Below are 20273 nucleotides of genomic sequence, written 5' to 3'. Positions count from 1 at the left end.
AGTACGTATTAACTTAAATCACGTTAGGAATCAAAAGGTTGCACATTTAGTTATAGTTTCATTCTCAATTTTGTAAAAAGTTTTTCTTTTATTTTCTTTGCTTATAGATTGAAGAACGTTTAAAAAGGAAAACATTTTATATTCATATCCAATACGACAAAAAAGGAAATAACTAGAAACATGTTTTAACTCCTCGTCTATGGCGCTGTTTTCACATTATTTCCTATATGTAGTATAAGTATGAGGAACAGGCACATGTTGACACACAGTTTCACGTTCATGTTTTTCTCTTTACACATATAACAGTAACTCTTTGAAGAAGTATTTTCCTTTGTTTCTGGTAATTCTTTTACATCCGCTTGAATGAACTGTTACGGTAACTGTAATAACATCTGTTAATGGCAATTGATGATCAGCTTTATTTTGAGCAGTAGCTCCATTCAAGTCCTTTTGGAAATTTTGTTCACACGTTTCCGATCACAAAAATGACATGTACAGTTTAAATTGTGCGTATTAACATTATTTCTGAAATGACCTCGTCAAACGATGTGATACAGAGCTGTGGAATATATGACATGTGTGAAACTGTCACGTAGCTCAACTGCACACACTGGATTCGCATCATTCAACAGAAAGGAACTGCTTTAATTGGCACTATAACCTGTTCAATGAAAAACAACAACAACAAAGCTCATCTTACAACAGCACAGTATTTCTACAAAACAAAAACAAAGACTATCGACATCTCTAGTTCACGATGATATAAAGATGTACATCTTGATACGCGTCAGAATGCTTTCTGTCTGGCATTTCCAGAGAGGTTGTTCAACAGGAATTGTATAATACACATCACGTCTGTCTTTCTTGACCATGAAACGTGAAATGCAGCAGTGAATATGACTGATGCGGTTAAATTAAACGGGGTTACAGGTGGATGTGTCCGAAAACTGTACAGGAAATAAGTCCCAGATCGGATGTTTTCTTTTTTTATGAACACGTGTAACGTAACGTTCACATGTTCAGAAGTTCGTTACTGTCCTGCCCATGATCTGAATGTCATCAAAGGGGAAGAGAGCCAATATCTGCAGAACAGAAGAAGAGCCACACCATTAATATATCTCGAATAAAAACAGGCTGCGTGCATATATGACATACTGAGAGAATCTCAAACTTCTTACATCATCGTTGCCATCCGCTAAATCCAGGGCTGTTTCGTCCTCCAGGTTTCTAATCATCTTGTCGGCACCAGCCTGGCAAAGAACGTTAGCAATAGACGCGTCCTGTCTGCCCACTGCCAAGTGCAGGGCGGTGCATCCATTGAACATGGCGGCATCTACATTAGCCCCTCTGTTCAGCAGAAGGGTCACTGCGGACACGTCGTGAAGCTCTACGGTCATATGCAGCGCACACTTCCCGCTCGTACCCTCCTGAAAGACAAGCAGATATGTTCAGACTTCCGAACGTTTGGCTGGGCGACGGCGAGAGCTAGACGAAAGACTCACCTGTATGTTCAGGTCAACACCTTTCTTCATGAGAAGCCGCATGATACGATGATGTTTGTGCAGAGTGGCCACGTGGAGACAAGCGAGACCTTCGAAACAGAGACATCACATCAGATTCGATGTCTCAAGACAAAACAGTTCTTAAGCTGTGACATTGGAACATATGAATTCTTGGAAAAAGTCAATTGCCCTGCACCACCGTACACAAATGATCCATCCAGTGCGTTATTCATACTTTAAACCACACGCAGGCAAACTTAAATCACGTGTTGAACCTACGTGTGACCTTTCCTACGTCATTTTCTGCATTCGTTTCTCACATGACAATGGATTTACGGTTTGCACAGACGTTCATTCTGCATGCGTGTTTATGAAAACAGTCGCCATGCCAACAGAAAACTCCAGGCTGTTCTTTTTCACATAACTTCCCTATTTTAACACGAATCTTTCTGTTCACCTTTAATGCCCGGCCCTGCCCTTCAAATCACTGACAGCAACCAAACCAGATCTGTCTCAGGGTTTTCCTTCAAACCAAGGAGTTTATGCTCAGTTTAAATCTCTCTTCAACAATCTTCATCATCCACAGTCCCTGCGGTATGTTACCTCTCCAGTTCTGTGCCTCCATCACGAGGGCGAGCTTATTGGGCGAGACGCCGTGGACCATCTCGCACGCACACTCCCACAGGCCACGCTCACACGCCACATGAAGAGGGGTGTTTCCCTCCTGGTCCTGCAGGTCCAGCGAGACCCCTTTCACCAGCAGCTTTTTCACGACGGTGGGCTGATTCAGGTAGGTGGCCAGGTGCAGGGGTGTCTGAAGACGTCAGAATAGCGTTAGCAACGGATAAAACGGGAAAATTATACATTAAATGAGATAAACTAAATCTAGTTAATCCCAACTGGGATTATAAAAACTGCATTCTATAATTGGCCAATATAAAGTCTGCACCATATTGAAGACAAATTCTATAAATGTAACATGTAAAAACTTGCTAAATAATGTGAAATGCAACATGCAATTAATGCACTAAGATTAAACATTTTTTAATAATATACAAGATATATAAAGGGTTATATAAAATATATATAAAACTGACAATTATATCCGACAGACATGCTTTCTTTTTCCAGAAAGAATGGAGAACTTTTGGAAGTGAACAGCCATGTTTTATAGTTGTGGTACATTAAAACAAATGTGAAGTCATTTTACCATAACAACTACTTAAATATTACCAACACTTTGCTTAGCACTTGGTGTCAACCTAAAAAAACAACTTTTAGAGTCGATTTACTCTGTTTGCAAATCTTTCTTTCTGTGCATCTATTAATGTCTTTCGATGGCTAAAATGAAAACCAGCATGTCTGATTTGTTTGCTTTAAGGTGAACGTTAGAAACCTCAACCAAAAAACTTTTCGAAGTATTAAAATCATTCCATAATTACAAAACATTTGCAATACTTTTCATATATCTTGCAGCCCACAGTAACAGGATTGACATAGATGTAACAGCATTTACAATACAGCACAACATCTTTATATTATAATCATCAAAACACTCACTACCGCTAAAAAACATCATTATTAAACGCACAGGACCATTGCTGTTTTATGATTATTTGATTGTACGAAATTATTCTCTTTGATTCATCAGAAGTGTATCGGTGAACTAAATATCGTCTCTTTTTTATTTAACCGGATACTTTTTGTTTTTGTAGTTTGTGGGCTGTACCAACATCTCATAAAATAAGGTTACGAGACTCAACTTTTGTTGGATTTGATATACGGCCAGTAAGAATAAACCTGAGCATCGAAATATGCCATTAAAACACTAAGGCTTCTCTTTTAAAGATGCAAGACAATAATAAATAATGAAGGGCGACCCAAAGGTTTACTCAAACTGGAAGTGAGTGTCAAACAGAAAGGAGTGAGTAATATGGCCGATAGACTGGTGTTACATGATGACTTGGCTTCTGGTAAATCTGCCACACGACGCCATTAACATTACTCACAGTTTAAAATGCTGACTGCTATACTTCAAGACCTTCTGACATCTCGCTTTACAAACTAACTACAAATAAAAACCTGTGAGCTGTTAATGAAACGCCGCTCACATGTTTCTCAGCCCACTTCCACAGCGTGACGTCTCTCTGAGCAAAAGAGTTTTCAATGACGATCTCAGCAAATTTAGCATCATGAGAAGTGAAATAGGAAGGGGATTTTAAAGGGATACTTCACCCCCAGAAAAATTCTGTCATTATTTACTCGCTTTCGGGTTGTTCCAAATGTATATAAATGTGTTTGTTCTGATGAACACAGAGAAAGATATTTGGAAGAATGCACATTACCAGAGTAAATGATGACAGAATGTTTATTTTTAGAATCTCCCTTTTACTCTGTGTAAAGATCCAGTGTTGGGTGTAACTAAGTAATTAGTTCCTGTAATTTAATAACAGTTAATTCGGATGTAATTGAACAAAATACTGTGTACTGTATGCAATAGTGGAATATACATTAGATTTCAAAGTCTAACTTTAAAATGCATGCATTAATGTATCTTGTCATATTTGCAATACTTTAATACTCATTTAATAAGGGTATTTTGTTCTTTATATTATTTATTCAAATGGGTTAAGAGTCGTTTCATATCTATCGTTGAATGACTTAACTAATAAAGGTTGACATAGTATAGGCCTATAGAAAGTAAAAAGTAATTAAATACTTTTTGGAGAGAGTCAATTGTACAGTAATCTAATCACACTATTGAATATGTCATTAGGAACTAGTAATTCATTCATTTGTGAGTAATGTACCCAACACTGTAAAGATCTGACATGCTTATTAAACATTATAAAGATCTTAATCACACCCGAAATATGTTTGATAAAAAAGTAAACACGTTTTCTTTTAAATAAAACTAGTTAACACATCAATTATATTTGAGATCATAAAATGCATTTGACGTCAAACATCTTTCTGACTTTTAGAGATGTAATACATTTTCATGACCATTCCAGGCTTGAACATGACAAATTTTCCTTGAACGCTGAACGTCAGTCATTCTGTTGACCGCATGCTATAACTTCCCTTTCTCAAAATGTGAACATAAATGTCAACAGAAGTTTAATTTAGCCTTTCTAACTACAGAAATGGTCATGCGTCTGGGTGGGTGGGAGTGGGGGGGTCTCCGAAAAAGCCCCTTGGCCCGTGAACCCTGAATGTTAAAATAACAATTGAAAGTAAGCCCAGTCCTCCCCAGTAAAGGAGTGTCATGATGTGCGTTGGCTGGGGTGGGGGGTGGAGTTTCCCTCGAGGGGAAACAAAAATAACAATTTCAACATTCAACTCAGCTGCTCGCTCGTGAATGCATTTCTGTCTGACTTATCAATGAATCGAAGGAAATGCTTGTGGAAATGATTTTGATAAATGACGAGAATGTTTGCACAACGTAAATGACCGTAAATACCTGATACAAGTTGTTCTGAATGTCCAGCAGCTCATTAGGGAAAAGATCTATCAACTGATATGCAAAGTCTTGTTCTTCGTGGATGATGGCCAAATGAAGAATCCTGCAGAGAGGAACAGATACAAAACACTGGAGGTTAAATGCTGAAGCCAAGCCGAGCGTTACACAGACTATAAGAGAAAAACGGTCTAAAAAAATGCTAATTTCACAATGTGTGGGGGAAAAAAAGGAGGCTGAATGATACTGAGAAATCTTGCACACAAAGACGCAGCTCGATTCAGACGTTGCGCAACACTGGAACTTTCACACTGAGTAGAATGACAGATGCTTTCAGCATTTTGTCATATAATCATCTTCGTATATACACAGACATTTATTTTTATTCGCAAAGCCAAAAATCTCAATCTTTTTTATCTGTTATACACAAGATTCACAAGTTTTCAATCGCGAGACACCTTTCGGCTGTAGTGCGAGTCGGTGAGAAGCGGTCAATGATTCATCGAGTATGGAACACATTTTAGTATTCTCTCTTCCCTGCAGGTGGCCATTTTCTGGCTACTTTCCCCACGAGCGATAACTTGGCTTTACGCTTTTACAGTAAGCCAAAAGGAAACAGGTAGAAGTTGGTGGTTTCGGCATGTGAATTATGTGAGAACAACGTTAGTGTCACCCATTCCCCTCGTGTCAAGTTAAAGCGTAAATCATCATTTACGGGCCCTCGCGTTGTTGTTTCCACACAATGAAAGCGGATGGAGACTGGAGCTGCCAAGCTCTAAAATAGACAACAAAACACAAGCGTCACTGTACTACATTCAATGTTCTGTCATCATTTATTCATCACTCGTGTCATGTCAAACCTGTGCGAGTTTATTTCTTCTGAAGAACACAAAAGAAGATATTAGAAGAATGTCGAAACAACACTGAAACACAAAAATATCTCCTTTTGTGTTCCACTGAAGAAAGACTCACATACAGATTAACAGCCACGTTAGAGGGAAATAAGTGAACTATCCTTTTAGATGTTGAAAATGTGCCGCTCCATCGCGCCAGTTTTAAATGTTTGGTTGCTTTCTGTCCTTTTATTAAAGATTCTATACGATCTCTATATGAAGTCTTTTCTCTTAATGTGGATTAAACCGACAGCGAGTCGGTCAACAGATCCTATAATACGAATGTTGATCCACGCATTTGCTCATCCGGACCGTCCGGGGATTTTATCTGGCCTTTGACATCATTCTTGTAAAGTCGGTTCTTTACCCTGATGGGGAAAGTCAAAGGATTTTTTTCTTGTGTCAGAAACAAAAGAAGGCCAAAGGCAAACCGTAGAAGACCAATCAAAATGCAATACGCTCTAAAAACATCCTTTTATGCGACTGACAAAACCAATTGAATGGAGAAATGAAAGCAAGTGAACTTTAAGCAGACTGTGTTTTTGGCCACTTCAGTGGTGAACGCCTGCGTATGTTGTAGAACATACATTTCAGTTTGAACCAGAATCTGGTCTGAAGGTCAACACTTGTACAAACATGTTTACAGGACGCGTACATCACACACACACACACACACACATTCACATGCTTAACAAAAGCTTGCACTTTAAAAAAAAAACACGAAGATGTTTTCTGTGCCGGCGAGGGGAATTCCACTGCATGTCTGCATACTTCTGCTTTCTTCTTCGTGTCGCCATAAATGGCAGATCCAGTTTCTAGACGTCTGTTGTTATTGACTGAAGCGTTAAAACGTGAAACCCTGCCACTGTTATCCAATCTGATCCGTCACATGAGAATGTGTCACTTGTACAGACTGTACATCAAATAAAATGGTGTAAAACCCTTAATCTCTGATCTGTTAAAACAGGAATTACTCATCAGCTATATTTATTCACTAATATTCTTCCACAATAAATGCACACCGTCCATGATTCAGGAAATCCCGCAATTTGGCTTTTATTCAGGTTTAGAAGTTCCTTATAGATCATGTTTAGTGATGGTTGCACTGAGTCAACTTTTAAAACGAGTTTTACCTACAGTTGCACCTTTCACACGGCATAAACACTTCCTCTATGTCGAGCAAGACAACATTATTATTGTACAATGAACACTGAAATGCTTAAAAGAAAAACGCATGTGTGAATGGTCATGTCATCTCAGCCCATTCCTGCATCACAGGCCGGCTATGAATGTTTTGTTTTTTATTTATTTATTTATTCAATTTTTGTGTCCTTTACTGGAAAGCACAGTGCTAAATAAATAAATTGTCATTGTTATGAAAAGTTAATGTCAGAAACTGTATCTGATGTATGACACACAACACTTGTGCCTTCATATTTTTGTTGTTTGTAAAAAATTATATTGTAAGTGTAAATACAAATACACCTGTTTTTTGACGCAGATTTTCTAGATGAATTCAAACACACGGATTGTCCATATTAAATATATATTACACAACCAGGGCTTGAAAAACCCTAATAATAATAGTTTATACGTATATGAATATCTAAACTAGTACTAATATTACGTATATTCAATTATCAATAATGTAACACTTGTTGGACATTAATAAACACTTTGTATCAACACTGGTGTCATGTTTGTAAAGGAACCGAGCCGCTACGATATTCTAAAAATAAAGAAAATGGGTTTATTACAGTAAACGTGTAGAAATAATGTTTTGCAAGACCTGATGTCACGGTTACTTAAAGCACGTTGAATGTGTGGTTACTATGGTAATGGCGTGTTTTGAGGTTTTATACGTAACTTTAGCACACGCACGCACATCATAAACTTGGTAAACGAAGTGAAGTTTGAACGTACGTGTCTCCATCTTCAGTAAGAGTCGTTAAGAGATTCACTTCCTCCTCCGTGCACTCACATTCAGTCGCTTCAGAAATCCGACATTTATCGATCAAATCCTCCAAACTGTCCGTCGTTAACGACGAAGACACGTACGCGGAGTCGAGCCTCTCTTCCGTCCCGCAACCCGGCTTAACGTTATCCTTCTCGGACGTGTCCAGACTCGGGTACTGATCTCTTGGAATCGATTTAAACGAGTCGATCCCGGAGTCGGTCCAGCTTTCGTCCTGTTCGACTTTGCGCTCCATTCTGATGCTCAATGAAACGATGTGGAAATAACGAAACCGCGTAAAATCACCGTGACATTATGACACCAAAGGCATCTGCCTCTGTTTCTCATCCCCACCCGCCTCTGAACTCCCGAAGCCGGATTAAGACGCGTTCAGACGAGGATATAACGAGTCTGTCCGGCACGAACTTAATGAAACTTACGCGACAGAGTTTGGAGTAATAATGCCGCCGGGGAAACGGTTTGGTAGGCGGAGTCAATGCGACTTACACGCGGCGCTGCGCAGATTGATCAGCGTGTGGCGCCAGGGTATCGCGAGAGCGACTCGAAAGCTGGGGAGTTTCGTGCTCTCGCGATACTCGGCGTCATATACTGATCGTTCTGTGCAGCACCGCGTAAAGTCCGTTTTCCACGGTGGGAATTCCCCGCAGGGAGTGGCAAGTCACCGGCCCAAGTCAAACCCACGGAGTCTCCTGTAATACAAACCTGTTGATTGGGATGTAACGTCGCATTTCTTCAAATAAAGTTTGACTTGGACATTTGTTGGATTCCCCCTCAAAAAACAGGCCTGTTGCCACCGACAAGAAGTTTTAGTAAAAGTCAGATAATATGAACATTATCGTGGGAAATAAAGTGGATTGATGTGCACACCCGCTTGGACATAATTCAGACTAAAATGCAATTTGTTTGTTCGTTTGTGCATGTTTTTAAGTTTGACATTCTCAATATTTTCATCAAGTTTTAGATGTTTTTAATAGACGGTCCATGACGTAACAAATGATAAGGTTGTGTCTTAACCAGGAGACAGTGTCTAACCAGCAGGTGGCGCCGTACTGCCTGACCATCACTGGGTTTTTTTTTAATTCAAGTTTTTTTTATTGAAGAAAGTATCAAAACAGACAATAGAAATACAGTACATTTCAAAAGCTAGGGGGAGGTACAGTCAGTATTATAGGAATACTTCAAAGAGTGAACATGCTTGCAGAATTTTAATCGCTTCATTTTCAAATGCAACAAAACACGGCTTTTTCACTGAAAATTAGCATTTATGGATGTGGAATTTAGCCATTAAAATAAAAAAATTAATAAAATAAGTGCGGGGTTGTTTATCTTTTGAGTTTACAATACCTATAATTACTAAACTAAAACTTTCATCAACATTTCCAACAATGAAACAAAGTACATTTTGCCCATAAGGGCAGTGCCAAAATAAATGAACAGCTGTTCTGGCTTGTTTTTGCAAAAACTACAACTTTCATCAATATCCTTTTTCAATTTGGTTAAATAGTGTTTAGCAGGGTTTATTCTGTGAAGAAGTTTAAAAGATACTTCCTGAACCTTGTTTGTTAAGAGGATAGCGATTGGGTAGAAGCCAGACTTTTTTCCAGTCAACATCAATCACAAACTGACTCCAGTAAGCAATAACATTTGGTCTTGAAACAATATCTTTCTGAAAAAAGGCTCTTATTGACCTGTTATAACTATAATGACTGGAGAAACATATTTACCTACAAGGGACTGATTTGGTGAAAGGGGTGGAAGTTGCTGGTAATCTAATCTTTTTTGTTGTTTAAATAACATGCATATTTTAGAAGAAATTGCTCCATAAACAGTTGCAAATTCCCTTGGTGGTATAGGAATATTATATTTGGACAAGAATTCCTTATAAGTAAAAAGAAGGCCATCTGAATTTAAAAAGTTGGTCTACCAAAACAATATTATTTCGAAACCAATTTTCAAAGCAAATGTTTTTTTTGTTTGAAAAGAATGTCCTTATTATTCCAGATAAAGTATTTGTGTGGTGAAAAGTTGTGTTTGTAAATTAAACTCCAAGCTAGAAAAGCTTGACGATGAAATGCAGAAAGTTTTACAGGTATTTTGTTAATATCAAAATTGGAACAAGGAAGAAATTTATGCCACCCAGACTAGATAAAATATGGAGGGGAATGATATTCCAAATAGAGACTGGATACCTAACAAGTTGTCTAATCCACTTGATTTTAAATGTATTGTTTAATGTAGCAAAGTTCAGAGTTTATTGATACTGATTTTCTTATATAATGTATCCTATTTTTCCAAACAAAACCAAAAAGCATCCTATCAATCTCCTTCGATATTTTATCATCAACCTGAAGAGCCATAGCTGTATAAATGAACCGGGATATGCCTTCTGCTTTGGAGATCAGAACTCTCCCTCTTAATGACAAGTCTTTTAGAAGCCATTGATTAAACGTCCTTTGAGTTTTTTGGATAACAGGATTAAAGTTTAATGACTTCTATTCTTTTGATTCTTATTTATTGTAATTCCTAGGTATTTGACTTTAGTTTTTACTGGAATGTTGCAATAAGATGCCACTGAACATTCTTTGACCGCCATGAGTTCACATTTCTTTACATTCAGATAAAACACCAGATGCTTTAGAGAACTTGCTTAATATTAACATATCGATAGAATAGAAAGAACAATATAACATAGGCTGCTGTTAAACTTTAACAACTGGCAAATACCTTTCTGAACACAGGATATAGCCTGGACATTAGTGTTACTAGTATTGTTCATTGCGATCGAAAGTTTACAGCAGCATCTTGGCGTTCAGTGCAACAAATGAACTCAGATTTCTGAGACTCTTGAGACAGTAGGACTATCCTATAGAAAAAGAAACCTTGCCTCACCCCGTGACTTCAGTTCCTTCAATAAAAGCACGGCCTCCGACAAAGTAAGCAGATGTGCCATCATCGCAAATCCGTCACCCGACTCATACATACCCTGGATGTTTGTTCACCCCTGTCCATTCGTTTCTCCATGTAAAGCATTTAGTTTTTTAGCTCTTTTATTTCTGCACAGGCGTTTTGTACCATCGTTTCCAGGCATCACTCAGTGTATTGATAAGATTAGCGAGCGTTGTTACAAATCTCATCGGCATTAGATACATTACCAGTGTGAACTTTGACGAGTGTTGGTTTTTTTTGCAAGTGGAGGTTTGCTTGGAGTCACGGGGAATGGCGAAATTCTTCATTTTCTACCAGAAGCGTGGTCTTCAATCATACTGATTTCGTAGTCATGGCCATCTTAGCCGCTACACGTGAATCCGGTTTCCCGGAGTCACTGGCCCTTTTTTGTGCAGATTTAGGCATGTTTAAGGTCAAAGATATCTTACAGAATATCTTACCATCTAAAGCAAATGAATTCTGCTGACAACTATGTTAACTGTTTCCTACTAAACGTTAGGCACCGAGAGCTCGAAACTTTTGACTGTTCGCGCCGCCATCTTGCCGGAACCCTGACCATCACTGGGTGTAATAGAATAAAATAGCTTTTTGTCGTCATTATACGGCTGTCCAACGAAACGTTGAAAGTGCACATATACATACAAAACAAATGTACATGTAAACAATTATACAGAGAATGCAAACAGTAAACAGCAAATGGAACAGATGTGCAGTAGGTAACAGTGAAAATGTAGCAGATGTGTACAGTGGCTGGAAATCTCAATAAATATAGAGAATGGGAATAAATGCATCATATCGAGTAAGAAACACCAGCAGCCACGTGAGTGTGTAGCCCTATAGTGTCCACACCTTAAAGCTTGTGAAGAATGATTTTCTTTTTCTATTCATTGGAGTTCAGTTCTGAGATTTCACGAGCTTGTGAAAACTGTTCAAGAGTCTGAAAGTGCGAGTCTTGAGAGATCTTAGGCGTTCTCTCTCTCTCTGGATATCACTGATGTATGAGTCTGGATTCAGGCTCATTGTAATGCGTTCAGCGTTCATCTGGCCGCGTGAACCTTGACGGTTTCTGTGTCTCGTGGGTCGCTTCTTTTATTTTGAAATGTTGTTTCTTTCTGTCCCGACGTGATGTGACGTTCACGTTTGGTGTTGCTGCATTGCACAGAGAGGATGCTGCCCCGCTGATCGTCATGTGGACCAGCGGAACACACATGCATGTGATGTGATGTTTGTCTCTCATCAGCATCTCCATCATGTCTCCAGCAGCACCCGTCACAGACAGCAGCGCTTCTGTTCTCCACGAGCACACGGACACTCCACGGGAAGAGGTGAGGATCTGCGTGAAACAATAGCCTGACCTTTCACCTGTTTTTCCTTGCGTGCATGTTCACAAGAAGATCATTACAACATGGAAAATCTTCATTTTTAACCAGCACGTACGAGGAGGACGTGTGAATGTCGCGTAGTTCACCAATTCACGCACATCGCGGTATCGTTATGCATAATGTCTGTTTTGTCGATCTCTTTTGAGCAATAGAGTTTGTGCAAAACTGTGCAGTAAGATGTGAGACGTGAATGATGACTAATACCACTAATAGCGCACCGTTGTACTCTTTTATGCCACGTTACTAAAATGACAAACTTTAAGTTTTTAAATAGTCTCAAAAGGGAAATTGGGACACCTCCCGAGACATGCAAGAACACTTCTAAGAGTCTTATCTGTATTAATGTGCACAGCTGTAGGCTACATCTTCTTTTTTACAGGTGCTTTGTTTCACATTTGACTTCAGGGCTTCAACTTTCTTTTAAAAGATTACAGCTAGCCTCGTGTTGTCAGTGATGTGCATGGACGCTTCGGTTGAAATATAAGAGGAAAGGCCTAGTTTTCTAGCTTATGTGTGAAACATTACATCAAATATTTAATAGCCAAGAGCAACACCCTTACTGAACAGATAAACTCAAGCTATCAAGTACATTGATGTGCTTAACCACAACCACATACTGAATTTAGCTGTTGAACTTTCCGGCTGCGGTTAGTTGGGGTATTTTGGTATATTCTGCTACATGCAAAATCATTTTAATTCAGAATTATTCCTGAAAGTCTTGCTTGAGTGGTCCGCGTTTAAACACTGATGCGTTCAGCCATTCAGCATACATTCAGATGTAGAGCATTGGATTTGGGATAATATTCTCCATCTAAATGTGAAGGATGTTTCGCTTGAGGCGTTCTGTTGTATTTAACGCTGTGTTTTCTCGCAGAGACTCGTGAAAACGTGATCACGCGGAAGACATGTCTGCTAAATCTCAGCTGTCACTTAAAGATACCTAAATATACTCTATGATATCACCTATAGCATCACATCTTGAAAGTTACACAATTCAGAGCGGCTTCATTTATTCTCTTCATAGGAAGGAAAATCTGTTTTTTTTAAAAGCCATTGACCAAACCAACCAATTCAAAGAACATCTCAGAATGTAGAAGACCTCATTATCGCAGATGATCGTGTGCATTTCATAGAAAACGCATTGAGGCTGTAATGTTGTCTTTAGTGGCTGATAAATCCAAATATGACGATAAGAGATCATCTCTGTGAGCTCCAGGATGGAGGCCTAAAGGTACACCACATCATGGAGAAACAACATCAAATATTTATTGTCGAATGCATGCTGTGTTAAGGGCACAAGACGATGATAAAAGCATAAGAAGCTTGTTTGTCATGAAAGATGTTTTGTCTGTGGCCTTTGCTGTAAGTTGAAAGCACCTCTAATAGCCGTATATCATGTATACTTCGTGTTCCATAGGTGCTTCTGTACTTAAAATAAGTGTATTAATTTGAATCAATTTAAAAGATAAGTAGGCTACGCTTAGAATACTTCATCAAATCTTTGAGTACTTCAACAGTATATGTCAGTATCAAGTCGGCGTTCAAGTTTACCTATAAGTAAAAAATAAACTTTCTTATTTGTTTAATGTGTATATATATATTGCTTAAGAACAGCTGAAGGAACCTCTCTTTGTTCACGTCTTTGTTTTTATCTTCACTGTACAGCAGCGACCTGTGAAGGCGTCCTTCTGCAAATCTCTGTGTCGCGAGGCGCACTGGAAATGTCTTCTCCTCTCGCTCCTCATGTACTGCTGCATGATCGCCGTCACCTGGTGTCGGGTCACAAAGGTGACACGCGTGACCTTCGACAGCGCCTTTCAGACCAAATCCATGACGTACCACGACAGCCCCTGTGCCGACGGCTACATCTACATCCCGGTGGCGTTCCTCCTCTTGTTCTACGTGGTCTACCTGGTGGAGTGTTGGCATTGTTACTCACGCAACGAACTTCAGTTTCAAGCCGACCTGGAGAGCGTGAAGGAGCGCGTGAGATGCATGCAGCGATCCACCCCTTGCATCTGGTGGAAGGCCATTAGTTACCACTACGTACGGCGGACGCGCCAAGTTACCCGGTACCGCAACGGCGACGCTTACACGACCACGCAGGTGTTCCACGAGAGAGTCAACACGCATGTGGCGGAGGCAGAGTACGACTACGGGAACTGCGGGGTGAAGGACATTTCCAAGCAACTAACGGGTTTGGAGAGCTTTCCGGTGACTAAGCTACGCTTCACAAAGTGCTTTAGCTTCGCCAACGTGGAGTCGGAAAACTCCTACCTGACTCAACGAGCGAGGTTCTTCACGGAGAACGAGGGCCTGGACGATTACATGGAGGCGCGTGAAGGAATGCACCTCAAAAATGTGGAATTTAAAGAGCACACGATCGCCTTCGCAGATCCGGATCACCAGCCCTGGTACGCGACGCAGTGCATTTTATGGACGGCTGCGGCGCTGACCCTATCGTGGCCCCTGCGGGTGCTGACGGAGTACCGCACGGCACACCTTCACTATCACGTGGAGAAACTCTTCGGTTTTGACTATGTCGCCGTCACACCGTTGGACGAGACGCCGTGTTGCCACCACATCCCGCGGGTCAACACTATAGACAGCACAGAACTCGAGTGGCACATCCGCTCAAACCAACAGTTAGTGCCCAGCTATTCTGAAGCGGTGCTCATGGATTTGGCACAGCAGTCCAGGCGAGACGTATTCTCATCACGTGGAATCGGTTACGGTCAGAACTGCGAGCGCTGTCATCGCTCCGTCAGCAGCTCTTCCATCTTCTCACGCAGCGCGTTGAGCGCTTGCAACAGTAGCGGCCGATTCTCTCTGGGCCGTCTATACGGCTCACGTCGCAGCTGTCTTTGGCGTAGTCGCAGCAGTACCCTGAACGATCCCAGCTGTCCGACAGAAAGTACACGTTGCCTGGCAGGTCGCTCTAACGCTGAGGAAAGCCCTCCATCTCCTCCGGCCTACCAGGACGCACTTTACTTCCCTGTACTGATCATACATCGCAATGAGGGCTGTCACGATTACCACACGCTTCACCGTAACAGCTCTTGCGTGGAGACTTCATTATAGTATATGGGACGTCCCGTACTGGAAATAATGGCCGATGGTGCGGCTTTGCAGTCTGGTTAAGTTATCTTGACTTTATTCAAAACGTTCGAAAGCAACATTTGTCAGCAAATTAGTATTACACACCACGTCGTTTTATTTTTGCCCGTTTACCTTCAACTGTGGCGTCCCCCAAACCCCATACTGCACTTGTGATTCAATCAGAATGCTAGAAAACTCTTTCAACCATATTGACAGCACTGACTGTCTAATATAATGTAATCTAGTCTAATCTAATAATAAGAACAGTGCCTGAATTGAAAAGAAATGAACCCTTCTAATATCTGCTTCCATCGTAACTTCAGGTAATTCAGACAAATACCAGTCATTTCAATAATATCCATTATGCATCCTTTTTCTTTGATTGTTGAACAGCACAACAAACATACTGTAATGCTGAACCCAAACACATTGAGTGTTTTCCAAAAACAAATCAAATCAATCATATAAAAGTGTGCAAGTGATTTATTCGTGTAGATAAACAATCTTTAAAAAAAACAACAAACAAACTTAAAGGCCAGACTACACAAAGAGTTTATTTCCTAAATGAGATAATTTTGAGATATTTTTCAAATATCATGTTTTTATTGTGCATTCCAATTTATATCAATCAAACTGCAGTTTGTTTGTTTTGATTTCAGCCATAATTACAAAAACAATACAGCCAACTAAACATGACTTTTGAAAAAGTGTAAAAACAGAGTTATTTCATTTAGGAAACAAACTGAGCTCTGCTTTCTAGATCGATTTATAATGATAAACCAGAGGAAAGAAATTAAATGCAAAAGTAATAAGACATACTGTAACTATTTGACAAGCACGGTTTGTGTTTGATCTCTATTTATGGCAACAGTATGAATAATTTAGCACACACAGGCTAAACGGACACAACAAGTCCAAACTAAACACATTCGCTTTAAAATATTGAATCATTCTCATGATATTTTAAATATTTTTGTTACTGTAACCCATTACGGATTGCGGTTTTATTTTCCGCAACTACCTCTCCTTTTCAACAAGCTGAAGTGCCTCAAATGTTATTTTTGTTTACATTTTGCTTTATTCCATTTTCTAGACCCCCTCTGGAAAGAAATAACATCAGCAATATTCGGAGCAGTTAGATCTCATGGGAGAACAAAAAAGAAATCGGCTTTAAAAGCTCAAATAAGCCACATGCTCTAGTGATCATCAAAAGCTGGACATATAAATATAAGTGTAAAATCCAGAAATGATCCTCCTAAAAACAAACGCATATTGAAGTGGAGGTTTTTCATCTACTGCAGTTTAAAGGTTTTCACCAATATCAGCGCAAATCTGTTTGAGGAGAATTCATGTGTATAAAACATTGAGAAAGTAACAATGTAACAATGTAATACATGTTACTGTATGTAGGCACATGTGACCTCTGCATGACCTCGGACAAATGATTGAACAGTAAATATAAATGTATAAGAGACACGACCTGAGACAGAGTCGACTGCAATGGTTTTATCCTGAAGGGTCAAATATCTCGAACTGACTGAATGTGGATCAGTGCTTAAGACACAAAGATTTCAATCCTCACAGTTTACAGCTGAACAGCCTGTATTGTCATTTTTTCTCTTTACAGTAATAAGGGATTCCTTCAGACTGACGAGAATGCAAAAAACAGACTATACAAAAAAGATTTATGGTTTTTTTCTGACATTTCTTCTTTATAAAAATGCACGAAGTTATTTCAGGACATGAAGGGAAAGTATTGTAAAACCTTCCTGGTGACAAAGAAAATCTGTTTTATGTCTCAATATGCTGAAATAAGAAACATTTTGAATTGTGAATAAAATGCTGAAATTTCTATTTAAAACAATATGACATTTTTGCAAGCTGAAAATGTTTTAATTTAGATGTGACAAAAAATGTGTGCATACAATAACGCAGTATTGTTTAAAATACAAAATGCAGTTATTTTTCTGTATGGCTGTTATGAAATATTCCACCACCCAAATGTGAATTTTATTATAACATCGAAGTACGTTTTGTGCTGCTAACAGACCCATCAGTGGAGATCTTGCTCACACAATAATAAATGTCATATGTCATTCAGTCTGGAAACACCGATACAGTCTGTGGCATATCTCTCAAATCTAAAACTCCTAAAAATGATCAAATGTTGTTATTTAAACTATAAAGAATCAAAATGTACTTTCTCATTAATACACGTTTGTCAGAGAAGCATGTTGGTGACTTTAGGATGTTTAATGAACTGATGGATGTTGTGTGGCAGTGGGACTGTGATGATGTTTGTGGTTTTGATTGGCTCTCAGGGCCTGAGTGATGCAGAACTCACTCTCCTGATCCACATCAGTCAGCCGAATGTCACACTCCACCAGACTGCTGTTGTGGGACATCCCTTCTTCCAGAACCTTACCACCATCCTGCAAAAAAAGACAAAGAACGTCTCACAGACGGTCTACATCAGAATGATTCAGATCTGGTCCTGTAAACTTTGGTTCCCATTCTGAACAAACACAACCAAACAAGCTAATCTCTGAGGTCTTGCAGAAATTAAAGGCGATGGATTTGGGTTTGAACTAAACTCTGCAGGCCCAGGGTTGAATCACAACCAAGTTGTGATCAGATTCTATCTGACAGTGGATTACATTCTGCAGATCCATTCAAAGGATTTAGGCTAATGTTTCTTGTGACTCTTTTCTGCTGAAGCGGTGATTGTTTGAAATATAATTAGCCTTGAAACCGTACTGGGAGATCCGGATAAATGACGGAACCATTTGGATGATCCGTCCCTAGAGAGGGCTAATCCTCGTCCCATATGCTGTGCTGTAAAACACTTCTGAATAATTGAACGTGATCGACAGCCATCTACATCATTATATTCATCTCTCTGACACAGAATTAAACAGTTGGGTGATTAAAATCACCAGAAGACTGCTGCAAACTCACTTGGGATGTTGCCATGGTGGTTGCTAGGTTGATGCTACAAGGTTGAAATCACAGAAATGTAAGTACAGATGTCGCTCACTCACCACTCCCAGTCTGTTGTTGGCCAGGTTCAAAGTCTTCAGGGTGGAGTTCTGCACCAGCGCTTGAGACAGCACCATGGCCGTGGGTTCGGTCATCTCATTTCCCTCCAGGTGAAGCTCCATCAGCGTCTTGTTTTTCATCAGAGCCTGAGCTACAGCCTGACCCCCTTCGTCGCCGATGCGGTTGAGTCTCAGGTTGAGGGACGTCAGCGTGGTGTTTCTGGAGAGAGCGTGAGCCAGCGCTTGAGCTCCCGGACCTCTGATCCGGTTGTTGTACGTGGCGAGTTTCTGCAGCTTACTGCGGTTCAGAAGTTTGCCGACGGCTCTGGCTCCACGGTCGCCGATGTGGTTATGTGAAAGGTCGAGTTCCAGCAGAGACGGGTGATCCAGCAGGTGTCTCACGAGGATGCAACATTTCTCATCGTCCACTTTACTGCGATGGAGCCTGAACACCTGCCATCAGAGAAGAAGAGCATCACGCACTGTCAGAATTGAACGGAGTATGAAAGACTTTTTACATAATAGCACAGATAAGGATTGAACCTTTAAGCTCTTGCAGGACTTCAGGGCTTTTGCCAGACATTCGCAGTCTCTGAAGGTGAACTCAAACAGGTTCCACTCAAAGTTCATGCCACAACCTTTCACCCCATACACCACATGAAGTTCTTCCAGGTTCACCAGCTTGTCTAGAAGAATTGTGAAATCAAAGTGATCCATGGAGGGTCCGTCACTGCCCACGTCACTGGCGCAATCCGAGGCGTCGTCCTCATCGAATCCCGACGGCTCTTTGATGGGCGGAAGCAACTGAGACATTCTTAGACGCGTCACGTAGTCTCGACACAGCGGCACGAGCTCCAGGACCGTCCTGATGTCTGTCACATCTGGGATGAAAAGTTCAATCATGCCTTCCAGGTGACGCTCGAAGAACATGCGCTTCCAGCTGTTGCCGTACGTGGTGACATCAGCCGGACCCCAGCGCGCCTCCACGCAGCGTCTCCAGTAGCTCTCATCAGCGATGAGGTTTGCACTGACAGTCAGAGGAAGAGATGGAGACAGACGCTCAAGCACATAAGATTTATGACTGCCCGTGAGTTCATCCAGAATAGGCCTGTCTGCAAAATATCAATCAACAGTAGAGACTTTTATGTAAACAACACTTGGTAACGCTATATATTTTTTATGAAGCATTTATAAATGTGTTCATTAATGATAAATTAGTCATTTAAAAATGTGTTATAAAGCAGTTATAACTGCTTTAATAAAAGGGGGATTCTTATGAAAAACCTGCCAAATAGTGAGCAGGTATAAGAAAAACAACACAGTACCCTGTCCATCTGACAGCCTATATTACAAACAACATCAAGAGAATGATCAATCTGCTTTAGAGTCAAATAAATAATGAATAAAAACATTTAAGCGTTTACAACAGACGAGTTAAACATGGCTTAATAATGCATTTGTAAATGACTTACTAATCATAAATGAACACATTTATAAATGTGTACCTTAATGTAAACTGTTAGCAAACACTTAAACATCAATGAACTGACTTACCTTCAAAGTTCTTGACTATATGTTGAAGGCAGAGTGTTGCTAGTAAAGGAACTTCAGCTAAAGTCCATTCGGAATCTTCCGCGATGATGCTGCGCATTTTCCGCCGGTCAGCTGCGGTGTTTACGCTCCTCACGGGCAGATGCGCGCTTCTGTGTCTCTGAGACATACCGCTGAAACCGCAATAACACTAAACGTTTGTGTTACCTCTTTAATGGACACGTCAACGAGATTTTTTATTTTCTTACTACTCCAATACAAACATACACGTTTACATAACGAAATGCATACAAAAACAATTACGAGCTTTTTTTTCTTATCATTTACAAACATAATATACGTTTACATAACTAACTAGTTTTATAAACAGTAACGAAACCTTTTTACATTTATTTTAAGTTATTAAAATAGTAACTGATATCGCGAC

General features: G+C 40.0%; 3 protein-coding genes across 3 annotated transcripts; 1 reads left to right on the top strand and 2 right to left on the bottom strand.

The window, feature by feature from the left end:
• Positions 1–15: 15 nt before the first annotated feature.
• nfkbie (nuclear factor of kappa light polypeptide gene enhancer in B-cells inhibitor, epsilon) lies at positions 16–8349 on the bottom strand. Its single transcript, XM_079474443.1, has 6 exons — positions 7779–8349; positions 4966–5068; positions 2106–2316; positions 1503–1591; positions 1179–1427; positions 16–1082 (listed from the first exon to the last, which is right to left on the bottom strand). The coding sequence occupies exons 1-6, from the start codon at positions 8063–8065 to the stop codon at positions 1020–1022; spliced, it is 1002 nt and encodes a 333-aa protein (XP_079330569.1). The 5' UTR covers positions 8066–8349; the 3' UTR covers positions 16–1019.
• A 3677-nt stretch (positions 8350–12026) lies between these two features.
• Positions 12027–15239, top strand: tmem151ba (transmembrane protein 151Ba; the record flags this gene model as incomplete). The annotated part of the gene is made up of 2 exons (XM_079473951.1): positions 12027–12101; positions 13824–15239. 2 exons carry the CDS (start codon positions 12027–12029, stop codon positions 15237–15239), a joined length of 1491 nt encoding a protein of 496 aa, XP_079330077.1.
• Positions 15240–17509: 2270 nt separating this feature from the next.
• On the bottom strand, positions 17510–20015 carry drc5 (dynein regulatory complex subunit 5; the record flags this gene model as incomplete). Its single annotated transcript, XM_079474535.1, has 4 exons — positions 17510–17689; positions 18299–18748; positions 18839–19407; positions 19850–20015. The coding sequence occupies 4 exons, from the start codon at positions 20013–20015 to the stop codon at positions 17510–17512; spliced, it is 1365 nt and encodes a 454-aa protein (XP_079330661.1).
• Between the last annotated feature and the right edge of the window lie 258 nt (positions 20016–20273).

This window comes from Barbatula barbatula (assembly GCF_947034865.1).
Source record: "Barbatula barbatula genome assembly, chromosome: 15".
Taxonomy (NCBI): Eukaryota; Metazoa; Chordata; class Actinopteri; order Cypriniformes; family Nemacheilidae; genus Barbatula; species Barbatula barbatula.
Note: the sequence above shows the minus strand (reverse complement) of the source record. Positions and strands in the feature narration are given on the sequence as shown.